General features: G+C 39.9%; 2 protein-coding genes across 3 annotated transcripts; one reads left to right on the top strand and one right to left on the bottom strand.

The window, feature by feature from the left end:
* Nucleotides 1-3,967: 3,967 nt before the first annotated feature.
* LOC104773893 (uncharacterized) lies at nt 3,968-5,631 on the top strand. Its single transcript, XM_010498562.3, has 3 exons — nt 3,968-4,627; nt 4,952-5,059; nt 5,162-5,631. Exons 1-3 carry the CDS (start codon nt 4,094-4,096, stop codon nt 5,471-5,473), a joined length of 954 nt encoding a protein of 317 aa, XP_010496864.2. The 5' UTR covers nt 3,968-4,093; the 3' UTR covers nt 5,474-5,631.
* A 37-nt stretch (nt 5,632-5,668) lies between these two features.
* On the bottom strand, nt 5,669-8,723 carry LOC104773894 (protein SUPPRESSOR OF PPI1 LOCUS 2, chloroplastic). 2 transcript variants are annotated; one of them, XM_010498563.3, is made up of 11 exons: nt 8,469-8,723; nt 7,929-7,995; nt 7,771-7,806; nt 7,511-7,655; nt 7,238-7,396; nt 7,066-7,136; nt 6,897-6,975; nt 6,677-6,792; nt 6,435-6,582; nt 6,272-6,341; nt 5,669-6,183 (listed from the first exon to the last, which is right to left on the bottom strand). In XM_010498563.3, the coding sequence occupies exons 1-11, from the start codon at nt 8,500-8,502 to the stop codon at nt 6,020-6,022; spliced, it is 1,089 nt and encodes a 362-aa protein (XP_010496865.1). In that variant the 5' UTR covers nt 8,503-8,723; the 3' UTR covers nt 5,669-6,019. The 2 variants fall into 2 exon arrangements, with proteins under 2 accessions (XP_010496865.1, XP_087323534.1); XM_087467408.1 differs by having other exon boundaries at nt 6,897-6,992; nt 8,469-8,699.
* Between the last annotated feature and the right edge of the window lie 2,146 nt (nt 8,724-10,869).

The following is a 10,869-nucleotide window of genomic DNA, read 5'->3' as shown; positions in this document are numbered from 1 at the left end:
CGCCAGCTCGGCAAGACGGCGCTCGTATGAGATGACCATACGGTTCACAAAACCACCATCCTGAAAGCATAAGGGATGAGAAGTCAAGACAATGATTGAAGGTGCTAACTCGAAATATGAAGAGAAATGCCAACCTGAAAGTGTCTGCGAGCCCATGATCGGTACAACTCAGGATCGTGAAAGGAATCCACAGAGGGCAACGGGTCAGAAGAAACCAGCAACTCCATGGTTGACAAAAAACTCGCCCTTCGTCTTGTAGGAGAAAGAGAACGTGTCATCAAGCTCAGTGGTATCACGTGGCACACCGTCCCTCCTAGATCTCTTGGATGACTCGGGCCCAGAAACAACCACCTCGCCAAGAGAAGCTCTCTTCCTAGTCGAAGTAGGACGCCCAGAATCAGCAACAACAATAGCTAAGGCATCAGAAGTCTCGCCGAGCGGCTTCTTCTGTGCGCGAGAGGCAGCCAAGGAAACAGTGATAGCTCTCTTGTCGGCACGAGCAAGAGCCACCTCTGCCGATCTAATATCACCAGCAGGCCGTTGCTCGGCACCAGCTCCCGTGACAGGATCAGCGACCTCAGCATCAGCAACGCGCGCAGAAGGTACAGCGTCAATGCACTTCTTGAACTGATCGGCGTATCGAGGGAAACGGGTGTTTACCTTTCCCATTCCTAAACGTGGTAGACCTCAAAAGGAAAACAAAGTATGACAACCTAATAACCATCAAATGCAACCATGAAAGTTATAAGAGTTTATAGAGAACTCACGAGATCTCTTAGTAAGCGAGGGCCAATCAATCGCCCCTCTCGCTCTAATCTTCCTGAGATTATCAAAGAAACCTGGAGGATGAGCGCGCAGACGAACAACAGGCTCTTCAAACATCAACAAAAACAAAAGTGTTAGAAACTAATCAGAAAAATAATCAACAGGCAAGGATAAGAAACAGCAAAGCTACCGGGAACCATATTCCACTCTGTAGCATAAAACATGTCAAGGTTCTCAACCGAAGTCTCATCTAGCTTGACAAAGAAAAAATAACGCTGCCAACGACGAATCTTCTTCTCAGCCCCGGTGACGATCTGATAACCCGACTTAGCACTAGTATAAAAGTATCCAGGACTACCTCTGACTCTCGTGAATCTGGTGGCTTCCTCGAGGAAATGCGCATCAACCTCTACACCACAATCGGTACCAAGCATCGCCAAACCAGCTGCGTTGCGGATACCTCCCACAGAAAGTTGAGAAATGGCAATCTTACGTCTAGCACAATAGCGCGTCAAGAACTCCGGCAGAGGAAACCAAAGGCCGCAATCAGTAAAGTAATGCGTGTAGAGGGCGATAAAACCTGCAGGAGGCGTCTAAGGACGCTCGTGAGATTCAGGAATCTGGAATACAAACCCATCGGGCATCTTACACCACTGTGCCATCTCAGCAATAGTATCCGATGTGCACAACGAAGAACCCTGATCGATCGGACCAACGGCGAGTTCGTCGTCGGGACCAACAGGGACAGCACCAAGACCCAGAACAGCTGAACTTGGAACCGCCTCCTCAGCCGATGCAACATCCATAGGACTCCTGCCAGAACCACTCTCGCTACCCTCACTAAACTCGGGAATATCATCAAAGTTGAAATCGTCGCCCAAACTATCAATACTGAGATCTCCACATTCTCCCCCAATGTCAACACCATCAAAAGAGTCCCAACAATTAATATCACATCTCCTAGAGAAAGCGCGTCGAATTCCCGCAAGAGTTTTACCACGCGCGCGAGCTGGAGCTTGTGGTCCCGTTAGAGGCCGATTTCCCCTACTCGATGTCAAGCCGAGCTCAACCTCTTGCTGATCCGACCCAATTCGCCGACCGATGAGATCTCCGCTATTAATCTCTCGACCTCCTAACATGAGATCAGCATCCCTATCGTCGGAATCAGCTCTGGATTCCCCGCTCAACAATCCGGAATTGACGACCCGCACACGAGAAACGCAAATATCGTGAGAAGTCTCAGCCTCATGAGAATTGCCGACCTCGTGAGTATCCACCAAACTAGCTCGCCGACCGCCGAGCTCACCGTCACTCACATCGCCGATCATATCGCTGCCGAGATCACAGCAACTGAAGCCGCCAACATCGGGTCCGCTGATCTCGGGACCGCCGACCATGTCTCTACCGAGCTCTGCCGATCTCATTTCGCCGTTCCCTCTCCACACAAGGACTGCCGACCTCCCGACCTATGGTTCCATCAACGCCACCCTCAATCCGCCGGCTTCCCATGTCAAGACCGACATCCTCGGTTCCTTCCTTGCCGACCTCGAGTTCATATACGTCAATCTCTCCTCGCCGAGCTGCCGTACACGCGGCGACCTTGATCCCGCCGAGCTCAAAATCAACGGACTCACCGCCGAACTCACGACGAACAGAACTCGGCTCGCAAATAGGATCGACGTTCCCGCCTCCATTCTTAGCCATCGAACCAACACGGCGCCGACCATCATCACGATGATCGTTATCTCCGCCGATCTCACTATTCTCACCGACTCCCAGTACCATGACTCTCGGTGTAGCACAAGGGCGACCAACTAACGGATTTTGCCGTTCGCCGTTCGTAGATAATCTCAACTAAAAGCTGCTCGGCGGCGGCCGAACTAGGTCTAAGCGAAGATGCAATCGACCAAAGAGAAAAGTAGAGAGAGAAAGAAGTAAAAACATGAAAGTAATAAATGAGAGAGAGAAGAAATTACTTTTTATGAAGAGGAAGGAGCAAGTGAAGGAAATGAGAAGGGAGAAGGTGCATAAATAAGTAAATAAAATGGAAAATTTACTGTCAAATCCATCATTTCAATCCGCGACTATCTTCTCTTTTTCGGGAAAGTCATTGAAAACCGCATTCGGGATAAAGACTGCAAGATTTTTCGGCGTCCCTCGAAAGACGAGCCCGGAGGTCTTACAGAAGAAACTACAGAAGGGTCACTGTAGCAGTTTCATTCCCAGAAGCAACCCGAGACGATCTGTGCCGAGCAGGCATATTACAGATAATTCAAGCGCGCCCGCCGATCGCAGAAAAACTGACGCTCCCCGGACTAGGGGGGGACTATTGTTGGACATGGGCTGCGCCCAATATGCCACTCGGCCCAACAAGACAAGACAGTTGCTATTTCGGCCCGACAAAATTGGATGAAAGTCATTAGTAAAATCGTAAAGGGCAATCTCGGGAATTCACGATGGAAACCCTAGAAAACCCTCGGTCTACAGTCCGCTATATAAAGCAACAGTACTCGCTGGAGAATATCCATCAGACTCACGTACAATACCCCGAGAGCAAAACTTTGTGTCTAATCATATTTATTGTTTCCTGTATAATTCTCGTTAGCTTCCGAGCTCGTCGTGACTCACTTGCCAGTTCTCCTGTGAACTGACGAGCACGATCTTGACTCGTTTTAGTGACGACCTCGAATTCCTATCGTTAATAAAAGAACAAACTTCTCTTTCCCCAAAAATCGATATTTATTTAGTGTTGTGCAATCCTCTGTACAAACACAAGGTGACATCTAAACACGTTTGTTCAAGTAGAGTTTGTAGGAATGCGCGAACTTAAAGCTCATTTTCCGTTTGAAAAATATTAGACAAAAAATTGTATTTTTAGGAGAAAAATTTGAAAAAAAAAACTTTAAAATTGGTTATTATTATTATTTTTATTTTTAGTGCAAATAAGGATGCAAAAAATTGAATTGTCTGTAAATTTAATAAACAATCAACAAAGAGGCCTTCAAAAGTTTTTGCCTTAAAGACTTTACAATGTTTGGGCCAGAGCTGCGGCAAAGTTTTAGTTAATACAGTATATCAAATGGATCTACAAAAGATCACTTAGGTACAAAATCTCTGCAAAGTTATAAAATTAACTTTTATGGGGTTAAAATTTCATTCTAGTCTTATTAGAAAACTTCAATGTTGTTGTTTGCACATTGCTAAACATGTCCCTCCAAATTTGTTGTTTGTTTTTCTTTTTTTATATACTTACCAAATCACAATCTTTTTTCTCTTTTTTTTTGTTTTTGACAATATATTTTCAAAAAAAAAAAAGTTATTTAAAGCAATGGATTCGAAAAAGGTGTATATCACACAAAGCATACCAAAAAAAGATAATATTTATTTTCCTTCAAAAAAAAAAAAAAAAACCTTTTGGAATTTTCCGGTGGCGAAAACCAAAAGCCACACAGACTCAGTTCACACACACACTCTCACTTCCCCCAAAATCCATTTCAACAAAAAAAAAAAAAAAATGTGTTCTTCGAAAACCCTAACACACCTCATCTCCACCGTCGTGATTCTTCTAATCACAACAACAACCAGTTTCCAGAACGCCGTAGCCTTAGGCGGAGACGTCGGAGGTTCAAACACAAACCATATCTATTCTCCGTGCTCCGACACCAGAATCCAAAGATCCGATGGATTCACATTCGGAATCGCATTCTCGTCTCGTTCTTCTTTCTTCCTCAATCAAACAGTTCTTCTCTCTCCCTGTGACCGTCGACTCACTCTCGCCGCCATGAATTCTCAGCTCTCTATCTTCCGTCCTAAGGTCGATGAGATCTCTCTCCTCTCCATCAACACCTCCGCTTTTTTCCCGGTAACACCACAAAAAAAAAAATCTGAGTTCGTCAATATTTTTTTTTTTGTTTATTAAAATAAATCGAATTGGTTTAGTGAGTCAGATTAGGAAAATGTGAATTTAGTTTGACTTTGGTTTCTTTGAAGATTTACTAGTGTTGTTGACTTTACTCTAATTACGTACATGTCTCTGTCTACTAATAGTAAAAATGTTAGGTACAGACACTATATGTCTAATCATTAGTATTATGCAAATGTGCTTAAATTAGTGGTGAAGGTGTTTGTTTCCTCCTAAATCATGGTTTGATTTTTTTTGTTGATGTTTATAATCTCTCCTCTTCAGGACAACTATGGTGGATATATGGTGGCGTTTGCGGGTCGGAAATACGCGGCCAGGTCTATTCCGGCTTTTATTGCTAACAGCACTTTCATCGTTACCAGTTTTACTTTGGTAAGAAAGAAACCCTTCTTTTTTTTTTTTTTGTGTGTGTGTGTATGTCATGATACCATGACTGAAGAATCTGAAAATTATATAATTTTATGGTGTTTGAAGGTGATGGAGTTTCAGAAAGGTAGGCTTCAAAACCTGTATTGGAAGAGAGACGGGTGTGCGTCTTGCAAGGGGAATCAGAATTTTGTGTGTCTCAACAGGCAGGATTGTGCTATTAGAACACCGAGCTGTAAAGGCCATGGAGGTACGGTGGACTGTAGTCTCGGGATCCAGCTTGCGTTTTCCGGCACTGATAAACACTTGAGGGTTCTCAACTCGTGGTATGAAGTTGAGAATCTTAAGCAGTATTCTCTTTATGGTCTGTATTCGAACCTCAAGAGCTCTCTTACCAGTCAGTTCAACAGTTTCTTTTGAGCTTCTTCATGAGTTCTGTATTTGTTTGTTTGTACCACGTAAGTTAATCTCTTTGGTGACTTTCTCTAATGGATTATCAACTGTAACACGAAACTGCAGCAATGGTTATGGTAGCAACTGGAATGTCCCTATTCTGGGCATATCAGGTTTGGTTTTAACCACTTGTTTTCAGAGTTAGTCCAAGGCTCGAGCCTATTAAGTTCAACTCAGATTTATAAAAGCAATAGATGCGTATTCGCAACACCATCAAATCAAATGTGTTCTTTTCTTCTCTATGAAACCCGCAGCTTTCAAGACAAAAACTCTGGCAGCTGTATTTATATACGAAAACGATTAAGACTAGTACTTCTGTAGTATTACATGACTGATTCCTATGACAGCACTTCATTTATCTTCTCAGGAACTCTGTCAATTATTTACCAGCATCATCTTGGGCTGTGTTTGCCTCATCTTGTGGCGTTTCTGATCCCACCGTTATCACACAAGTATATCCTTGAATCAAGACACTGAATATGTGCTTTTCCTTGATTGCTTTATTCTATTAAACTATGTTGATGAAGCAAGATTGGTGACACCGAAGTAAAGAGTCTTCTGGTTGAAAGCATTTATGGCATAGTCAACCTGAAGGTGACCCAATGGAGACTTGAACCGTAGCCCATACCCGAATCCATACCCAAACCCCGGCTTCCCTTGTCTCAGCGAAGGGTTTCCTGAAACCAATTCCGTAACAGCTTTATCATTTCCATGTCCCAACAACTTCTTTATGGGTCTTGTTCAAAGCAGGCAAAGTGCACTTACCAGGGACAAGGCGGCTTGAGCCTAGGTCCGTTCCACAATCCAAGAAGATGGTCCCTTCTGTCATCTCGTTCTGTACACAAAAAGAACCAAAGCTCAATGAAAGCTTAACAGGGGAAACCATTTGATGATTCTGAAGACCAAATCACGCAATAGCTCTACGTACCAAAGGCAACGCCAATTCTGTATTAGCAACAAGGCATGACCGCCCGGATCCAACAGCACCCTCACCATATCCCCGAACACTGCCTAGCCCACCAATGGCAAATGCTTGATAGGGTGCCATGTCTCCTACAATTGAACCACCTGTCAAGCTGTCACAGAAGAGGTAAGGTAAGAACCACAGCAAAACTAGGATATCTATATGTGTAGTTTTTTTACAAAGAGTATGTAAGATTCTGTCAGTACCTTGCTAAGAGAAAAGCTGGTCCCAACCTGACACCTTTTGATGCAACAAACTTGAACCGGTTGAAGATAAGCCACTTGGACACAACCGGAATACCTTGTTCTATTTGCATGGTGAACTGAATATGCGAGAAACCAGTATGAAAGAACAGAAAAGTTGAGAAACCAGTGTAAAATGACTACGCGATTTGCCTAGGCTATGGAACAGAAATGAGTTTCTTACATGAGAAAGACCTTGGTCAGTAGCCTTTGCAAACCGGGATTCTTGCTTTAAAACTACCATACTGTCATGTGTATTTCCACTGCACAGCAAAGAAATCTATACGATGTAAATATCAGTTTTATGCTAGCGCTTAAGGAAACAAACCAAGGCAACAGAAATTTAATATCACCTGCATGTTATAGGAAATCCGTCCAGATCTCTAGTTATCGCACGTCCGTCATCGTTAATCGGACGCACATGCTGCACCAATGGAGAATATTACTCTTTTACACCGAAGCAAAACAGTAAAAAGAAGAACACTAATTGTTCTACAATGTCGGAAGAAGGTAATTTGAGGGTACCTCAAACTTTACACTGGTTGTGCTGCTCCACTTTGAACTTGCTGGCTCGCTCAAGTCTAAACCAACAGCTAATTTAGAAAGATTTACACCTCCACTCCCTGACCGAGAAAAATTATCAACTGGGGTGCCGTGTACTCCTATCTCGGGTGAAAGAGAATGCTGTACCAGATTACGAAAATCTGAATGTATTAACATATCATATAATATGGGAAACTCACTTTCTAAGATAGCTTCATAGATCAGTCACAAAACAAAATAAAAAGAAATGAGTACCTGTATGAAGAAGCACTGTTGTGGTCGCCATTCAGGTCTAGGTCTCCTGAAAGCCACCAGTACATTGGAATCATACAACCCTTTATCCCATGATACATCAAGCTTCTCGCTTCCTCCAAACAAATTTGGATGTTTGATACAGAGGCTGCAACAAACAGACCCAAATAAAACACTTGACCCAAAAAGAAAGATATGACCATTTCAGTTCTGCAGATTGTATGTATAAACTGTAAGTTGTAGCAGTAAATCACAGAACTTGCCTGCCAATCACTAGAGAAAGAGGACTGCTAGTATCCCTGTTCAAACAGCAACAAACTGAAGTTAAGTACCGTTCGAAGAAGCTAAAGGAGGTACAAAGTTCATGAGTATTGGCTAAAAAATGTGAGTAAAGGTTGAAAAATGGATGATGGGAGCAAACCTGAAAGCAGGAAACATTAAAGAAGTACAAAGCTTGTGAGTGAAATCCACATTGACATCAATCTTGGCTGCAATCAACAACAACAATATATTCACAAATTGACACTGCCGCTCGAAAACCATTTATGAAAAACCTTCACATATCAAATCAATCGGATCTTAATCTTTTTACAACATGAAACAAATCAATAGCAAGACCTACAATGATGATTAGTAACAAAAAGGTGTTTCCTTTACAAACGACCAATGTATCTCTTTATGCAAGCCACAACATCAAATCAATCCGATCTTAATATTACATGACATTCAAAAGTGAGACCAAACCCACATGATGGTTGATAACAAAAGTGGCAGAAACTGTTTACTCATGCCACACTTATATACACATAACACTACTGCATATGAAATGAATCAAAGCCCTCCAAAATTTATTTGGTTGTTGTTAAATCCACAATCAAATTTCAGCAGATTATCACATTAATACTGATCCAAAAACACGAAATTCGAAAGAGACGGGTTTAGAGAGATAAAGAGTGATGACCTCTACCAGCGTGGATGCTCTTCTGAGCTCCCATGGCGATGGAATAAGAGAAGAATCAACCATGAAGAGAACCCAAAACAGGAATTGGCATTAGACAAGCAATGCCCAGAAAGAGAAGGAGGAATCTTTGGTTTCCCTCTTTCTTCTTCTTCTTCTTCTTCTTCTTCTTCGCGAGTGATTGTGCAGAGAGAGAGGTAAAGGATTTGTGTTTGATGCTTAGGAGTTTTGGATATTTTAGAAGGAAGCTTGAAGTTTGGGTCTTCTCTCTTTCGTCTCTCTTTTTAATTCCTTTTTGGGCTTAGGCACGTGGGCCGTATCTACAGCTATCCAAATCATATAATATGGGAATAATGTAAAAAAATACTTACTCTTTTACTAATCCAATTCTTAAAAGAATATTATTAAAGAATTTTCTATATATATCTTTATCCTACTATATTAATTAAAATATATATATTTTTTAAGAGAAAATCTCATAAAAAAACCTTTAAAATGGCAACCAATTCTTTAAACCTCAAAGGTTTAGTTAGAACTTCTACAATAAACATCAATGGGAAAATTCCCAAAAAAACACCAACTATTTAATATTTGCCAGAAACAAACATGAACTTTTTTTGCTGCCAGAAAAATACGCAGACTATTTTTTAGTTGATAGAAAATACACGAACTATTATTTTTTTCATGTTTCTCCTCGTCTCCGTTACGACCATTAACGGTATTGTGACGGTGTTACTATTTTTGAAAAAAAATCCAGAAAAACACAAACTATTTATTTGTTGCCAGAAAAATACATGAACTTTTTTTCTTTGCCTAAAAAAATACATAATTTTTCCATTGATAATGTTAGAGATCATAACTTATAACTTTCTCTGCTCTCTTGAACTTCATTCAAGTTTTCACTACTATTTAAGATAACTAAAATAAAAACAAAAATACACAATTAGTTTAATCGATTTTCAAATTTCTCAATTAGTGTTGTTTTTGGATTCATATTGACTTTACAAATTTTGAAACTTCATCAACATTTCTCTAAAATTTTATGAGATCTCCACCTTTGTAGACTTTTGTATACATTTCAAAAAATATGCATCTCTTTAGTTTAGTACCTTTTATGATGCTTATAGCTAGTATAAATCATCAAATAGGCTGGTGTACGCAAACTTGATCGAGATCGTAGATTATAGCCATTTTGTGGGAAATCAACTCTTGTAACCTAACCAGATTTACCATTTATTTATGCAAAAACAATACTAATTGAGAAATTTGAAAATCGATTAATCTAATTGTGTATTTTTGTTCTTGAATTTAGTTATCATAAATAGTAGTGAAAACTTGTATGAAGTTCAAGAGAGTAGAGAAAGTTATGAGTTATGATCTCTAACATTGTTAATGGAAAAATAAGAAATAAAAACTTATGTATTTTTTAGGCAAAGAAAAAAAAGTTCATGTATTTTTCTGGCAACAAATAAATAGTTTGCGTTTTTTCTGGATTTTTTTTCAAAAATAGCAACGCCATTACAATACCGTTAACAGTCGTAACGGAGACGAGGAGAAACTGGAAAAAATAATAGTTCGTGTATTTTTTATCAACTAAAAAATAGTCTGCGTATTTTTCTGGCAAAAAAAAAAGTTCATGTTTTTTTCTGGTAAATATTAAATAGTTGGTGACAATTTTGTTACTTAAAAGCCTTGAATGGTAGTAGATTCTACAATAGTTTTTGAATTTTGTTTTTGAAAAATCTATTTTTTCTCCAATCAAGATTTTAGCCTAAATAGATTCTCTAAAAAATAGGGAAACTAGTTTTTGGGTTTTCTTTACAATACTTAATAGAAACCAAAATCCACTTAATTAGAGATTTAAAAAAAACACTGACGACATTTCTCATTTTTCTTTTATTGCAAAAACTAAAAATTCAAAAATCAAAAACCAAAAACCATAATCTAAAAACCATTTAAAAATCCACTACCATTCACAGCCAAAATCTTAAAAGTAATATTTTCCCTGATTGTTGACCCACTAGAATTCACGGACAAACTGATCAATACAATAAAAGAAGGATGCGTTGCTCTCCTCTTCTGACACATCAGCCTCAACATTGAAGCTGGTGTTGACACATCAGTTAAAATAATTGACCAATTAAATTAAAACAAATAATACAGATCAGCTTACAAATTGCCACAATGGACACATAATTCTCTCCTCTTCGTCGATCATTTTCAGAAGTTAGTTTATTCTTCTTATTTCAACTTAACAAAATTATTTCTCTTCTATGCATCTCAATTAAAACTCTCATTCTTGAAATGACAATTCCGACGATCGCATAAGCGCTCAGGTGGTTGCTTTAGTCTGTCTAACTATGATTCTTCTACTTTTTGTTTCCAGTTAACAAAATTCTGTTCT

This window comes from Camelina sativa, chromosome 9 (genome assembly GCF_030686135.1).
Source record: "Camelina sativa cultivar CO46 ecotype springtype chromosome 9, ASM3068613v1".
Taxonomy (NCBI): domain Eukaryota; kingdom Viridiplantae; phylum Streptophyta; class Magnoliopsida; order Brassicales; family Brassicaceae; genus Camelina; species Camelina sativa.
This window is presented reverse-complemented; position numbering and strand designations above follow the sequence as displayed.